The following is a 15,446-nucleotide window of genomic DNA, read 5'->3' as shown; positions in this document are numbered from 1 at the left end:
TAGAATGTTTCAGTATAAGGGGTGTCACAGTTGTGTGAGGCGGACTGGTTGGGCTGGGTGCTCTTTGCCTTTCCACCATTGTTCATAGGTTTATATGTAACCTTCAGGGCTGCTGACCGAGGGCCGTGCGGCTCTTTGTCGGCCGGCACGGACACGATGGGCCGAAATGGCCTCCTTCTGTGCTGTAAATGTCTATGTTTCTGTTTCTATTCCAGGTGTGGTCTCACCAGCACTCCCTACATTCGGAGAGGATCTCCTTACTTTTATACTCTATCCCCCTTGCAATAAAGGCAACATTCCATTTGCTTTCCTAATTATTTGCTGTACCTACATACTAACTTTTTGTGTTTCATGTACAAGGCCCCCCAGGTCCCTCTGTACGGGCAGCATTTTGTAACTCTCCCGATTTCAATAATAATGAGCTTTTTTTCCTGTGCCCATTCAGCCCATGAACCATGGAGGGTGCAGAGAATTGTTGAAAATCACACAGACAACGAGCTTTGGAACAGCAGCCGGTTTATTAAAGGGTTGACAGGTTCCAAAGCACTGGGAATCTGGAGAGCTGCTTGTGCTTAGTTTATGTAGTGAGGTGAGCAGAACAGAGTTTGTGTTTTATTACAAACTTCACTGGGAATAGCTGGGATTCGACAGGACAGGAGCAGTTCGGGACAGGTGTGGGACAGGGCAGGTGTGGGACAGGGCAGGTGTGGGACCAGGACAGGTGTGGTCCGGTACAGGTGTGGGACAGGGCAGGTGTGGGACAGGGCAGGTGTGGGACCAGGACAGGTGTGGTCCGGTACAGGTGTGGGACAGGGCAGGTGTGGGACCAGGACAGGTGTGGTCCGGTACAGGTGTGGGACAGGGCAGGTGTGGGAACAGGACAGGTGTGGGACAGGACAGGTGTGGGACAGGGCAGGTGTGATACAGGGCAGGTGTGGGACAGGGCAGGTGTGATACAGGGCAGGTGTGGTCCGGTACAGGTGTGATACAGGGCAGGTGTGGGACCAGGACAGGTGTGGTCCGATACAGGTGTGGGACCAGGACAGGTGTGGTCCGGTACAGGTGTGGGACAGGGCAGGTGTGAGACCAGGATAGGTTTGGTCCGATACAGGTGTGATACAGGGCAGGTGTGGGACAGGGCAGGTGTGGGACAGAACAGGTGTGGGACAGGGCAGGTGTGGGACAGGGCAGGTGTGGGACCAGGACAGGTGTGGGACAGGACAGGTGTGGGACAGGGCAGGTGTGATACAGGACAGGTGTGGGACCAGGACAGGTGCGGGACAGGACAGGTGCGGGACAGGACAGGTGCGGGACAGGACAGGTGTGGGACCAGGACAGGTGCGGGACAGGACAGGTGCTGCACAGGACAGGTGCGGGACAGGACAGGACAGGTGCGGGACAGGACAGGACAGGTGCGGGACAGGACAGGTGCGGGACAGGACAGGTGTGCTTTGACCAGGTGAGGATATTCCCACTTGATGCTCAGGTGAAGCCGGGCTGCCTGGTGCCACTGAAAGTCTCTGGCGAGCTGCGGGGATCTGCCGGACGTGTCCTCTCAATGTGGGCAGGACATGAAGTGCTTGCTGATGCTCTGTGGCTCGGGGCTACTTTCCCACGCAGCCAGCTGATCAGGTGAATCGTATTTGTAGAACTTTGTGCCCACAAACAGGTAGACTCCCTTAGTGGTGCACATGGCCCCATCCACATGGAAATGGGCGATCCGGAATCCGTTTCCTAGAACCTTGGGTGTCTGTTCCAGGTTCACGCTCTGTAAATGGTTACCTGCAACATCACAGCACAAGCAAAGTTAGCCAGTAATAACATGCAATTCGACAGTGCCTGTCACAACCTCAGGATGCCCCAAACAGCTTCACAGCCGATGAATTACTGTTTCAAGTGTTGTCACTGTTGTAATGTCAGGAATGTAGCAGCCAATTTGTGTAGAGCAAGATCCCACAGACAGCAAAGACCCTGTCAATGCAGGCAGGACGTCAAGTGTCTGTGGGATGTCTTGCAGGACAAAGCAGCCGCTTGAATGGCCCCCCATCCGCCACCTTCAACACTCACTCCCTCCACCACCGGCGCACCGTGGCTGCAGTGTGAACCATCTACAAGATGCACTGCAGCAACTCACCAAGGCTTCTTCAGCAGCACCTCCCAAACCCGCGACCTCTACCGCCTAGAAGGACAAGGGCAACAGCTGCATGGGAACATCACCAACTCCACGTTCCCCTCCCAGTCACACACCATCCCGACTGGGAAATATATCGGCCGTTCCTTCATCGTCGCTGGGTCACAATCCTGGAACTCCCTCCCTAACAGCACTGTGGGAGCACCTTCACCACACGGACTGCAGCGGTTCAAGAAGGCGGCTCACCACCATCTTCTCAAGCTTTGTTACAAAGAGATTGAGTGTAAGAGTAAAGAGGTCTTACTACAACTAAACAGGGCATTGGTGAAGCCACACCTGGAGTACTGTGTACAGTTCTGGTCTCCTTACCCAAGGAAAGACGTACTTGCCTAAGTGCGCGTGCAATAAGGTTCACTAGACTGGTTCCTGGGATGGGGGGATGGCCCTATGAGGAGAGAATGTGTAGACTAGGCCTGTATTCCCCAGAGTTTAGAAGAATGAGAGGTGATCTAATTGAAACAGATAAAATTATTAAGGGGCGTGACAGGGTTAATGCTGAGAAAATGCTTCCCCTGGGCTGGGGAACTAAGAACAGGGGTCACAGTCTCAGGATAAGGGGTCAGCCATTGAGGACGGAGATAAGGAGGAATTTCTTCACTCAGAGGGTGGTGAATCTTTGGAATTCTCTGCCCCAGAGGGCTGTGGAAGGTCAGTCGTTGAGGATATTGACGACGGAGGTCGAATTTGGGAACTAAGGGAGTTAAGGAATATGCAGATCGGGTGGGAATGTGGAGTTGAGGTTGAAGATCAGCCATGATCTTGTGGAATGGTGGAGTGGGCTTGAGGGGCCGAATGGCCGACTCCTGCTCTGTGTTCTTGTGTTCTCAAGGCCAGTTAGTGTTGGGCACTCAGCAGAAAGGGGAAATTCTGTCAGAATCTCTGCCAGTAACACAACTATTCTCATTTTCCTTCTATTTAAATGAAGGTGGGGAAATTCCTCAGGATTCTGTAACACGTCTTGTACACTCCCCGCAGACCCCCACTCCCCACAGACCTCCCACTCCCCACAGACCCCCACTCCCCACAGAACTCCCACTCCCCACAGACCCCCCACTCCCCACAGACCTCCCACTCCCCACAGACCCCCCACTCCCCACAGATTCCCCACAGACGCCCCACTCCCCACAGATGCCCCACTCCCCACAGACCCCCCACTCCCCACAGACCCCCCACTCCCCACAGATGCCCTACTCCCCACAGAACTCCCACTCCCCACAGACCCCCCCACTCCCCACAGACCTCCCACTCCCCACAGACCCCCCACTCTCCACAGACCCCCCACTCTCCACAGACTCCCCACAGATGCCCCACTCCCCACAGACCCCCTACAGATGCCCCACTCCCCACAGACCCCCCACTCCCCACAGACTCCCGCACTCCCCACAGACACCCCCCCCTCCCCACAGACAATAATTCACACCCAGGTAAAGAAGAAATGATGTCCCTATCGGTGAATAGTCAGTACTGACAGGAACATGCTGCTCCTGTCCCATTTTCGCGAATGCGCTTATGTCGCTCACTCTCTGATTTCCCGCAAGGGACCATTGATGGCAACGAGCCGTGTCCATTGCCCGAGGGCAACACAAGGGCCATTTATAGCAAGGGGATTTTGTTTTTACTTAAGTTCACTCCACAATCCTTCGAGAGAGGTACTACATCTTTGACAGGTTTAATGTCTCATCCGAAAGTCTACCTGTCCAACAGTGCGGCGCTCCCTCAGTACCGCCCGTCCGACAGTGCGGGGCGCCCTCAGTACCGCCCCTCCGACAGTGCGGGGCTCCCTCAGTACTGCCCCTCCGACAGTGCGGGGCTCCCTCAGTACTGCCCCTCCGACAGTGCGGCGCTCCCTCAGTACTGCCCCTCCGACAGAGCGGCACTCCCTCAGTACTGCCCCTCCGACAGTGCGGGGCTCCCTCAGTACTGCCCCTCCGACAGTGCGGCACTCCCTCAGTACTGCCCCTCCGACAGTGCAGTGCTCCCTCAGTACCGCCCCTCCGACAGTGCGGCGCTCCCTCAGTACTGCCCCTCCGACAGTGCAGCGCTCCCTCAGTACTGCCCATCCGACATTGCAGCGCTCCCTCAGTACTGCCCCTCCGACAGTGCGGCGCTCCCTCAGTACCGCCCCTCCGACAGTGCGGCGCTCCCTCAGGACTGCCCCTCCGACAGTGCAGTGCTCCCTCAGTACCGCCCCTCCGACAGTGCGGCGCTCCCTCAGTACTGCCCCTCTGACTGTGCAGCACTCCCTCAGTACTGCCCCTCCGACACTGCAGCACTCCCTCAGTACTGCCCCTCTGACTGTGCAGCACTCCCTCAGTACTGCTGCTCCGACACTGCAGCACTCCCTCAGTACTGCCCCTCCGACAGTGCAGCGCTCCCTCAGTACTGCCCCTCCGACAGTGCGGCGCTCCCTCAGTACTGCCCCTCCGACTGTGCAGCACTCCCTCAGTACTGCCCCTCAGACACTGCAGCACTCCCTCAGTACTGCCCCTCCGACAGTGCAGCACTCCCTCAGTACCGCCCCTCCGACAGTGCAGCACTCCCTCAGTACTACACTGGGAGTGTTAGCCTGGATTTTTGTGCTCAATCTCTGGAGTGGGACTCGAACCCACCACTGTCTGCCTCCGAGGCGAGAGAGTTTCCCACTGGGCCACGGGCTGACACTTCCTATTGCCAACAAAATATTTCAGTGCAGCTGAGCTAATTGTCTCTAACTTTCACCATCCATAAATTGCTTCACAATCTCAGCTCTGGAACTTCATCAAATGACTTCCCAAAATTCAAGTCATGTCAGTAATGTAAAGTAATGTAAATTAAAGTCAGCTGTTTACCTACTCTGCACCCTCCACCTGCTTGGTTACCTCCTTAACCAGCTGCAGAACGATCTCCTCTCCTGAATTGCCTCTGGCCCCTCCAGCTGAATATTGACAGTGTCCCAGCGCTGCAAACTAACGCAACAGGCTGCGAATACCCCGGAGATTGTGCTCCGTGTACTTTTGTCTTACCCATGATCACGTAGAGAAGCGACGATTGTGGACAGATGAATGTTGCTTTGACAGATGTACCGGGAATTCCCAGCTCCTCGGCGACAGGCTTGGGGTATCCCTGGATCAGCGAGTAACGTGCCTCAGTTTTATATATGAACAAATTTGGTCCCTGCAAACCAAAGGAATGGTGAGAATAGACCACATCTTGGGCTAGGTGCACACTATCTTCATTGTATTTTTCCCAGGACGGCCTCATGTAGCATTCCCAGGAAATCATCGCTCCTTCCTCACTACTCCCTCCCTCCGTGTGAAACAGAATAACAGAAACTGTGTGTAATATAGACTGAGGGACCCTGTGTAATATAGACTGAGGGACATCTGTAAGAGAGTCTGAGGGATATCTGCAATAGAGACTGAGGGACATCTGTAATAGAGACTGAGGGATATCTGTAATAGAGACTGAGGGACCCTGTGTAATAGCGACTGAGGGACCCTGTGTAATAGAGACTGAGCGACCCTGTGTAATAGAGACTGAGGGACCCTGTGTAATAGGGACTGAGCGACCGTGTGTAATAGGGACTGAGGGACCCTGTGTAATAGGGACTGAGGGACCCTGTGTAATAGGGACTGAGGGACCCTGTGTAATAGGGACTGAGGGACCCTGTGTAATAGATAGACTGAGGGACCCTGTGTAATAGAGACTGAGGGACCCTGTGTAATAGGGACTGAGGGACCCTGTGTATTAGGGACTGGGAGACCCTGTGTAATAGAGACTGAGGGACCCTGTGTAATAGAGACTGAGGGACCCTGTGTAATAGAGACTGAGGGACCCTGTGTAATAGAGACTGAGGGACCCTGTGTAATAGGGACTGAGGGACCCTGTGTAATAGGGACTGAGGGACCCTGTGTAATAGAGACTGAGGGACCCTGTGTAATAGGGACTGAGGGACCCTGTGTATTAGGGACTGGGAGACCCTGTGTAATAGAGACTGAGGGACCCTGTGTAATAGAGACTGAGGGACCCTGTGTAATAGAGACTGAGGGACCCTGTGTAATAGGGACTGAGGGACCCTGTGTAATAGGGACTGAGGGACCCTGTGTAATAGGGACTGAGGGACCCTGTGTAATAGAGACTGAGGGACCCTGTGTAATAGGGACTGAGGGACCCTGTGTAATAGGGACTGAGGGACCCTATGTAATAGGGACTGAGGGACCCTGTGTAATAGAGACTGATGGAGCGTCTGTAATAGAGACACACTGCAGGACGCGCTTGCTGACATCAGGGATTCGATGTGGAAGAGCTCTGAAAGTGGGTCCGGTCTAGCACTTGCAACTTGCCTGGATGAAGTACATCTTACTGTTCCAGCTGAAGACTGCGTCTATCTTTCCGTGCAGGGAGGGCCAGCTGGAGTTGGTTCGCCAGGGGTGCCAGCCGTCGCGATTCGAGTCAATTCGGAAATACCAGCCGTCTGAAAGGAGCAGAATCACACGTTTGGTGCAGAAGCGGCCAATAGGGAATGTTGATAAGACACTCGGCACGAAAGGTCTAGTGCTCACACCGAGTCCGGCCCCTGCTTGAAGCCTCTCTGCTCGCTGGGGAGCAGACCCCTGGGCCTCAGTGTCTCACTCGCTTCACCCTGACTTCTCACCATTGTTCCTGAAGATGCTGACTCCTTGCTGGGGAAACGGGTCCCCTACTGTCTCTCAGAGACAGAGACATGGACCATATACAGCAGTTACCTCAAAGTGCTGGGGAAATAAGACCAGCGCTGGCTCTGCAAGATCCTGCAAATCCCCTGGGAGGACAGACGCACCAACGTCAGTGTTCTCGCTCAGGCCAATATCCCCAGCATTGAAGCACTGACCACACTCGACCAGCTCCGTTGGGCAGGCCACAGTGTCCGCAGGCCTGACACGAGACTCCCAAAACAAGCGCTCTACTCGGAACTCCTACACAACTAGCGAGCCCCAGGTGGGCAAAGGAAACGTTTCAAGGGCACCTTCAAAGCCTCCCTGATAAAATGCAACATCCCCATCGACACCTGGGAGTCCCTGGCCAAAGACTGCCCTAAGTGGAGGGAGAGCATCCGGGAGGGCGCTGAGCAGCTCAAGTCTCATCGCCGAGAGCATGCAGAAACCAAGCACAGGCAGCGGAAGGAGCGTGCGGCAAACCTGTCCCACCCTCCCTTTCCTTCTACCACTGTCTGTCCCACTCTTGACAGAGACTGTAATTCCCGTATTGGACTGTAGTGAGAACTCACTTTTCCAGAGGAAGCAAGTCTTCCTCGATTCCGAGGCACTGCCTATGATGATGATGCTGTTGTCTCTCCCAAGTGGCCATTGTTGAGGTGTGAACCTGGAGAGGTGGCTGCTGCAAGGATATCCGACTGTGAGGGGCATCACAGTTGAACTTTGTCCTTTGCTCAGCTCACAGGCACAGTTGTTCACCAATGCTCCCTCTAAATTCTCTGTTGTGTGAGGTCTGTGTATTTCAATGTGCGGCCACCTATAAATCTCTGCGCACGCTCTGTATTTCAAATGGAAAAGCTTGTGAGGGGTCCGTGCGGGACCCTGCAGAGTCCTGCTCAGCAACACAGGCGGCAGCTCAGAGGGAACATTGATGTGCACTTTCCTGCAGGAGGCTCTGCGCACTGACCAGGAGCAGGAACCCTGTTGGATTTTGAGGGAAGTCACAGAATCACAGAAATTTACAGCACGGAAGGAGGCAATTCGGCCCATCATGTCCGCGCCGGCCGACAAAGAGCCATCTCAGCCTAATCCCACTTTCCAGCTCTTGGTTTGTAGCCCTGTAGGTTACAGCACTTCAAGTGCACATCCAAATATGGTGAGGGTTTCTGCCTCTACCACCCTTTCAGGCAGTGAGTTCCAGACCCCCACCACCCTCTGGGTGAAGAAATTTCCCCTCAAATCCTCTCTCAACCTCCCCCAATTATTTTCAATCTATGTCCCCTGGTTGCTGACCCCTCTGCCAGGGGAACAGATCCTTCCTATCCACTCTACCCAGGCCCCTCATAATTTTATACACCTCAATCAGGTCTCCCCTCAACCTCCTCTGTTCCAAAGTAAACAAATCTAGCCTCTCCAATCTTTCCTCAGGACAGCAGTGACTGAAGTGTGATAGAAACATAGAAAAATAGACAATAGGAGCAGTAGTAGGCCATTCGGCCCTTCGAGCCTACACCGCCATTCAATATGATCATGGCTGATCCTCTATCTCAATACCATATTCCCACTTTTTCCCCACACCCCTTGATGTCATTTGTGTCTAGAAACCTATCTATCTCCCTCTTAAATATATTCAGTGACTTGGCCTCCACAGCCTTCTGTGGTAGAGAATTCCACAGGTTCACCACCCTCTGAGTGAAAACATTTCTCCTCATCTCAGTCCTAAATTTCCTACCCCGTATCCTGAGACTGTGATCCCTTGTTCTAGACTTCCCAGCCCGGGGAAACACCCTCCCCGCATCCAGTCTGTACAACCCCGTCAGAATTTTATACGTTTCTGTTGTGTCCTTCCACTCTACTGTAAATCAACACGAGGCACATACTGGAGACAAGGTCACTCTGTGACCTGTACCTTTATTCACAGGACCAAGGAGTGATGACCCTGCGTGGGACCTCCCTTTGTATACCTGAATGACCAGGTAAGGAGTGTCTCCCACAAGTTCATCCACTGTGGTCAAGGTGTGCATTTCTTAGGTGTAGACAGTGTACAGTGTTGTTACATGAAGGTTACAGTTACATGACATCACCTCGCCCCCAATGTCTTTGGGTGAAAGATTGAGTCTTTCAGGCAGTCGACGCTCTCTCGTGGAGCGCCGCAGTTGGGGCTCTGGTTGTTGAGCCTTGGCCTGCGTGTCTGTCCCTTGTGGTGATTCCGGCCTGTCCGGGCTGGCCACAGGGACTGTGTATGCTGCTGAATGTTCATGTTGCTCGTTCACTGGCGGTGGTATGGGCAATATCTCATGATTTTCCTCAGGTTTCTCAGTGTCCATGCTGAACCTTTTTTTTTTACTTGGTCCAGATGCTTGCGGCATATCTGTCTATTGTTAAGTCTGACCACTATGACCCTATTCCCCTCTTTGCCAATTACAGTACCCTCAAGCCACTTGGGTCCCAAAGTGTGATTAAGAACAAATGCAGGGTCATCGATTTCTATCCATCTCCCCTTTGAGTTACGGTCATGGCATTCATTTTGGGACTGGCGCTTGCCCTCAACAGTGTCTGACAGGACTGGATGAATGAGGGACAGCCGAGTTTTAAGTGTGCGTTTCATGAGTAGCTCCGCGGGCGGGACCCCCGTGAGCGAATGCGGTCGGGACCTGTAAGCCAGCAGGAGGTGCGATAGGCGGCATTGAAGGGAGGGTCCTTGAATCCGAAGCATGCCTTGCTTTATGATTTGGACCGCACGTTCCGCCTGGCCATTGGAAGCCGGCTTGAACGGTGCTGTCCTGACATGTTTGATGCCATTACCCGACATGAACTCCCGGAATTCATAGCTAGTCACTAACCAGGATGTCCGGCAAGCCGTGGGTCGCAAAGACCGCACGCAGACTCTCCACTGTGGTGGATGTCGTGCACGAATTCAATATGATGCACTCGATCCATTTCGAGTGCGCATCAACAGCAACGAGGAACATTTTCCTCATGAACGAGCCCGCGTAGTCTACGTGAATACGTGACCATGGCTTAGTGGGCCAGGGCCACGGGCTGAGTGGGGCCTCCCTGGGGGCATTGCCCAGCTGGGCACACGTCGTGCACCTGCGAACACAGTGTTCCAGGTCTGCATCAATTCCCGGCCACCATACATGTGACCGGGCAATGACCTGGGTGCTCGCTGTGGAGTTCCCTGATGAATGCTTCCCTTCCCTTCTGGGGCATGACTACCCGGCTGCCCCATAGTAGGCAGACGGCTTAGATGGAGAGTTCATCCATCCATCTGTGAAACGGTCTGACCGCTTCAGGACATGCTCCGTGTGCGGGCGCCCAATCCCCAGTCAGGACACATTTCTTAATCAAGGATAGAAGGGGATCTCTGTTTATCCATGTTTTGATCAGGTGGGCTGTGATGGGGGAGCCTGCGCTGTCGAAAGCATCGACAGCCATGACCATCTCAGCGATTTGCTCCGCTGCCCCCTCAGTGGTGGCCTGCTGAGCACGTCAGCGCAATTTTCACCGCCTGGCCGGTGCCGTATGGTGTAGTCATACGCAGCAAGCGTGAGAGCCCATCGCTGTATGCGAGCTGACGCATTGGCATTGACAGCTTTGCTGTCGGAGAACAGGGATGTTAACGGCTTGTGGTCCGTTTCTAACTCGAACCTTCTGCCAAAAAGGTACTGGTGCATCTTTTTCACCCCGTAGACACATGCGAATGCTTCCTTTTCAACCATCCCATATCCCCTTTCAGCTTGGAAGAGCGACCTGGAAGCTAAGCCACAGGTTGGAGTTGGCCCTCATCATTACTCTGCTGCAACACGCACCCAACCCCATAGGATGATGCATCGCATGTCAAAACCAATTTCTTACGGGGGTTGTACAGGGTCAACAGCTTGTTAGAATAAAGCAGGTTCCGCGCCCGATTGAAAGCCCGTTCCTGACAGTCCCCCCAAAACCAATCACAACCCTTACGCAGGAGCACGTGTAGCGGCTTCAACAATGTGCTTAAGTTTGGCAGAAAGTTCCCGAAATAATTCAAGAGTCCCAGAAATGAACGCAACTCCAATGTGTTGCCGAGCCTGGGCGCACGACGGATCGCCTCCGTTTTGGATTCGGTGGGCCGGATCCCGTCTGCGGCAACCCTCCTGCCCAAAAACTCAACCTCTGGGGCCAAAAACACACACTTGGACTTCTTTAGTCGCAGGCCTACCCGGTCCAGTCGGCGTAGCACCTCCTCCAGGTTGTGGAGGTGTTCCTTGGTGTCCCGTGATAAGGATGTCGTCCTGAAATACGATTGTTCCTTTGAAAAATAACAGCTGCTGATCGAATGCCAAATGAACACCTGTTGTAAACAAACAGTCCTTTGTGCGTGGTGATGGTGGTCAGTAGCTTGGAATCTTCGGCCAGTTCCTGGGTCATGTAGGCCGAAGTGAGGTCCAACTTGTTGAATAGCTTGCCACCTGCCAGCGTGGCAAAAAGATCCTCCACTTTCGGAAGCGGGTATTGGTCTTGTAGTGACACTCGGTTGATGGCAGCCTTGTAGTCGCCACAGATCCTGACCGAGCCATCCGTTTTTAGGACAGGGACGTTGGGGCTTGCCCAGTCGCTGAATTCAACGGGCAAAATTATGCCCTCTCTTAGCAACCTGTCCAACTCACTCGCAATTTTCTCCCGCATCACATACGGACAAGCTCTGGCTTTATGGTGCACTGGTGTGGCGTCCGGGGTGATGTGTATCACTACTTTGGTACCTTTGAAAGTCCCGACACCAGGTTGAAATAGTGACTCAAACTTTTGTAGCACCTGTGAGCATGAACTTCGCTCCACAGATGAAATGCCGTGCACATCCCCCTATTTCCAGTTCATCTCAGCTAGCCAGCTCCTCCCCAAAAGCGCGGGACCATTTCCGGGGACAATCCAGAGTGGCAGCCGGTTCTCTGCTCCATTATGTGTGACCACCAACATTGCACTGCCTAGCACTGGGATGATTTCTTTGGTGTACGTCCGTAATTGCGTGTCAATGCTTTCTAGTTTGGCTAGCTCTGAGTGGCCATAGTTTCTCGAATTGTTGGACACTCATAAGTGACTGGCTGGCTCCTGTGTCCAGCTCCATGCGTACCAGGATGCCGTTTAACAGTACTCTCATCATCATAGGTGGCGTCTTTGTGTATGAGCTGTGGATGTTTGCCACCTGGACCCGCTGAACTTCAGCATCCATTGCTGTGTCCCAAGCATAACCCTGCCTTGCAGACCCCTCTTGTGGTTCATCCACTTCGTAAATCAGCCTCGCTGCGGGCTTCCTGCACATTCTGGCTAAATGTCCACTGAAGTTACAAATTCTGCAGATAAATTGTTGAAACCTGCAGGTTTTCGCAGCATGTCTGCCCCCGCACTTCCAGCATGAGCTGAGATTGTTGTAAACAAAAGAACTGTTACCAGGCATTCCTCTCTGATTGCCTCATTGATTACTCTTGAGCACTCTGCTAGTGGATGTCAATGGCCCCATCCCGGGATATATTGTCCCTTGTGGTGGTGTAAATGTCCGTTCAACCTGCCATTGTCTCTGTTGACGACCCACCCTAGTCTGTTACTGCCTGGTTGGTGTCGAATTGCCCTTGCCTGCCTGCGAGCTTCTGAGTCGCGTTTACCATGTTAACTCCCTGCTCCAGCGTCACGTTGGGAGCAGAGATGCGCGCATATATGATTTTGGTTTCCTCCTCCCCCGCCATGAAGGTTTGAGCCATCAACACCGCTGCTTCCAAGGCAAGTCTTTGGTCTCAATTAGCTTCCTAAAAATCCCAGCATGACCAATGCCCTCAATGAAGAACTCACGTAACATCTCCCCCCTGCAGGCGTCTGTGAACTTAGAGGCTGGCCAAGCGGCGAAGGTCCGCAACAAAGTCCAGTATGCTCTGCCCTTCCCGACGTCGGTGTGTATAGAATCAGACAACGTCGGTGCGTATAGAATCAGTGTCGGGCCATGTGTATACTGCTCGCCGGTTTGAGATGCTCACCGATCAGTTTGCTGAGCTCCTCAAAGGTCTTGTCCACCGGCTTCTCGGGTGCGAGCAGGTCTTTCATCAGCGCGTACGTCTTAGGTCCACAGCTGGTCAGTAGATGCGCCCTTCGCTTGTCAGCCGCTGCCGCTCCCAGGCTGTCCTTCGTGACAAAGCTCTGCTGGAGCCTCTCAACGAAATCGTCCCAGTCCTCACGAACACAGTACCGTTCCTCTGTGCTACTGGTGGCCATTCTCGTGAGTCGTTGATTCCCGTTTCTCGTCGCCAAATGTTATGTCCTTACACTCTACTGTAAATCAACACGAGGCACACACTGGAGACAAGGTCACTTTGTGACCTGTACCTTTGTTCACAGGACCAAGGAGTGATGACCCTGCGTGGGACCTCCCTTTATATACCTGGATGACCAGGTGAGGAGTGTCTCCCACAAGTTCACCCCTTGTGGTCAATGTGTGCATTTCTTAGATGTATACAGTGTACAGTGTTGTTACATGAAGGTTACATACATGACAGTTTCAATGAGATCCCCTCTCATTCTTCTAGTGAATACGGGCCTAGTCGACCCAATCTCTCCTGCCACCCCAGGAATCAGTCTGGTGAACCTTCGCTGCACTCCCTCTATGGCAAGTATATCCTTTCTTAGGTAAGGAGACCAAATCTGCACATAATACTCCAGGTGTGGTCTCACCAAGGCCCTGTATAACTGGAGTAAGACATCCTTGTTCCTGTACTTAAATCCTCTTGCAATGAAGGCCAACATACCATTTGCCCCTAACTGCTTGCTGCACCTACATGTTTGCTTTCACTGACTGGTGTACAAGGACACCCAGGTCCCTCTGTACATTGACATTTCCCAAGCCATCACCATTTAAATAACACTTTGTCCTTATGTTTATCCTACCAAAGTGGATAACTTCACATTTATCCACGTTATACTTCATCTGCCATGTGTTTGCCCACTCACTCAACCTATCTAAATCGCCTTGCAGCGTCTTTGCATCCTCCTCACAACTCACAATCCCACCTAGTTTGGGGTCGTCAGCAAACTTGGAAATATTACATTTGGTTCCCTCACCCAAATCATTTATATATATTGTGAATAGCTGGGGCCCCAGCACTCATCCTTGTGATACCCCACTAGTCACTGCCCGCCACCCCGAAAAAGACCCATTTATTCCTACTCTCTGTTTCCTGTCAGTTTAACCAATTTTCAATCCATGCCAATACATTACCTACAATCCTATGTGCTTTAATTTTACACACTAATCTCTTATGTGGGACTTTATCAAAGGCCTTCTGAAAATCCAAATACACTACATCCACTGGTTCTCCCTTATCTATTCTATCAGTTACATCCTCAAAAAACTCCAGTAGGTTTGTCAAACACGATTTTCCTTTCATAAATCCATGTTGACTTTCTTTAATCCCATTGATATTATCTAAGTGTGCCGGTATCACATCCTTTATAATAGACTCTAGCATTTTCCCTACTACTGATGTTAGGCTAACCGGTCTGTAGTTCCCTGTTTTCTCTCTCCCTCCTTTTTTAAATAGTGGGGTTACATTTGCCACCCTCCAATCTGCAGGAACTGTTCCATAATCTACAGAATTTTGGAAGATGACAACCAATGCATCCACTATTTTCATGGCTACCTCTTTTAGTATTCTGGGATGCAGATCATCAGGCCCTGGGGATTTATCTGCCCAACCCCATTAGTTTCTCCAGCACTATTTTCTTACAAATATTATTTCCTTTAATTCATCTTGCTCGCTAGACCCTTGGTTCCCTAGTATTTCTTTATTTGTGTCCTCTTCTGTGAAGACAGAACCTGTCATGTATCTCACACTATTGTACATAACTGTATCTTACCATGCTATACATGACTGTAACTAATTATGACCTGTAACCACAAGCATACCTTACCACCAGGGGTGCACTTGCAGGAGACACTGCATATCTGTTTCTCACAGGTATATAAAGACAGGTCTCAAGCAAGTGTGGCATTCGAGAGCTGTGAAATAAAGGTGCAGGTCCAGAGTGACCTTGACTTCAGCATGTGCCTCGTGTAAGTCTGTACTGCAGGGCAGGACTTTACATTGGCGACGAGTTACGGGATCACAGAATCCAGAGAATGGCGACCAACGGCTCAAATGAAAAATACAATGCTGAAGACAATTGGGAGCACTTTATAGAAAGGCTCTAGCAAAGCTTTGTAACCAAAGACTGGTTAGGCGACGACAAGACAGACAAGAGCCCATCTCTTGACCAGCTGTGGCTCGAAAACATATGCCTTAATGAAGGACCTGCTGGTACCTGAGAAACCAGCAAGCAAATCGTTTGAAGAGTTGAGCACACTAGTAAGAGACCACCTGAAGCCAGCGAGCAGCCTACACATGGCCAGACACAGGTTCTACAACTACAGACGCTGTGTGGGCCAAAGCATACCCGACTTTGTGGCGGAACTTCGGAGGCTGGCTAGTTTATGTGAGTTCTCCGATGAACTAAGGAGAGAAGTACTGAGAGACTTTTTTATTGAAGGAATAAGTCACGCAGGCATATTCCGAAAGCTCACAGAG

The 15,446-nt window shown here is 52.2% G+C and overlaps 1 protein-coding gene across 1 annotated transcript; it reads right to left on the bottom strand.

The window, feature by feature from the left end:
* Window positions 1–499: 499 nt before the first annotated feature.
* On the bottom strand, window positions 500–6,644 carry LOC139250100 (hemopexin-like; the record flags this gene model as incomplete). Its single annotated transcript, XM_070872674.1, has 3 exons — window positions 500–1,782; window positions 5,194–5,344; window positions 6,514–6,644. Coding segments are annotated over 3 exons (509 nt in total), but the record flags the coding sequence as incomplete, so codon positions are not given.
* Between the last annotated feature and the right edge of the window lie 8,802 nt (window positions 6,645–15,446).

The sequence above is a fragment of the Pristiophorus japonicus genome, unplaced genomic scaffold, assembly GCF_044704955.1.
Source record: "Pristiophorus japonicus isolate sPriJap1 unplaced genomic scaffold, sPriJap1.hap1 HAP1_SCAFFOLD_3480, whole genome shotgun sequence".
Taxonomy (NCBI): domain Eukaryota; kingdom Metazoa; phylum Chordata; class Chondrichthyes; family Pristiophoridae; genus Pristiophorus; species Pristiophorus japonicus.
The sequence above is the reverse complement of the archived record's forward strand: the minus strand, read 5'-3'. Positions and strand labels throughout refer to the sequence as shown.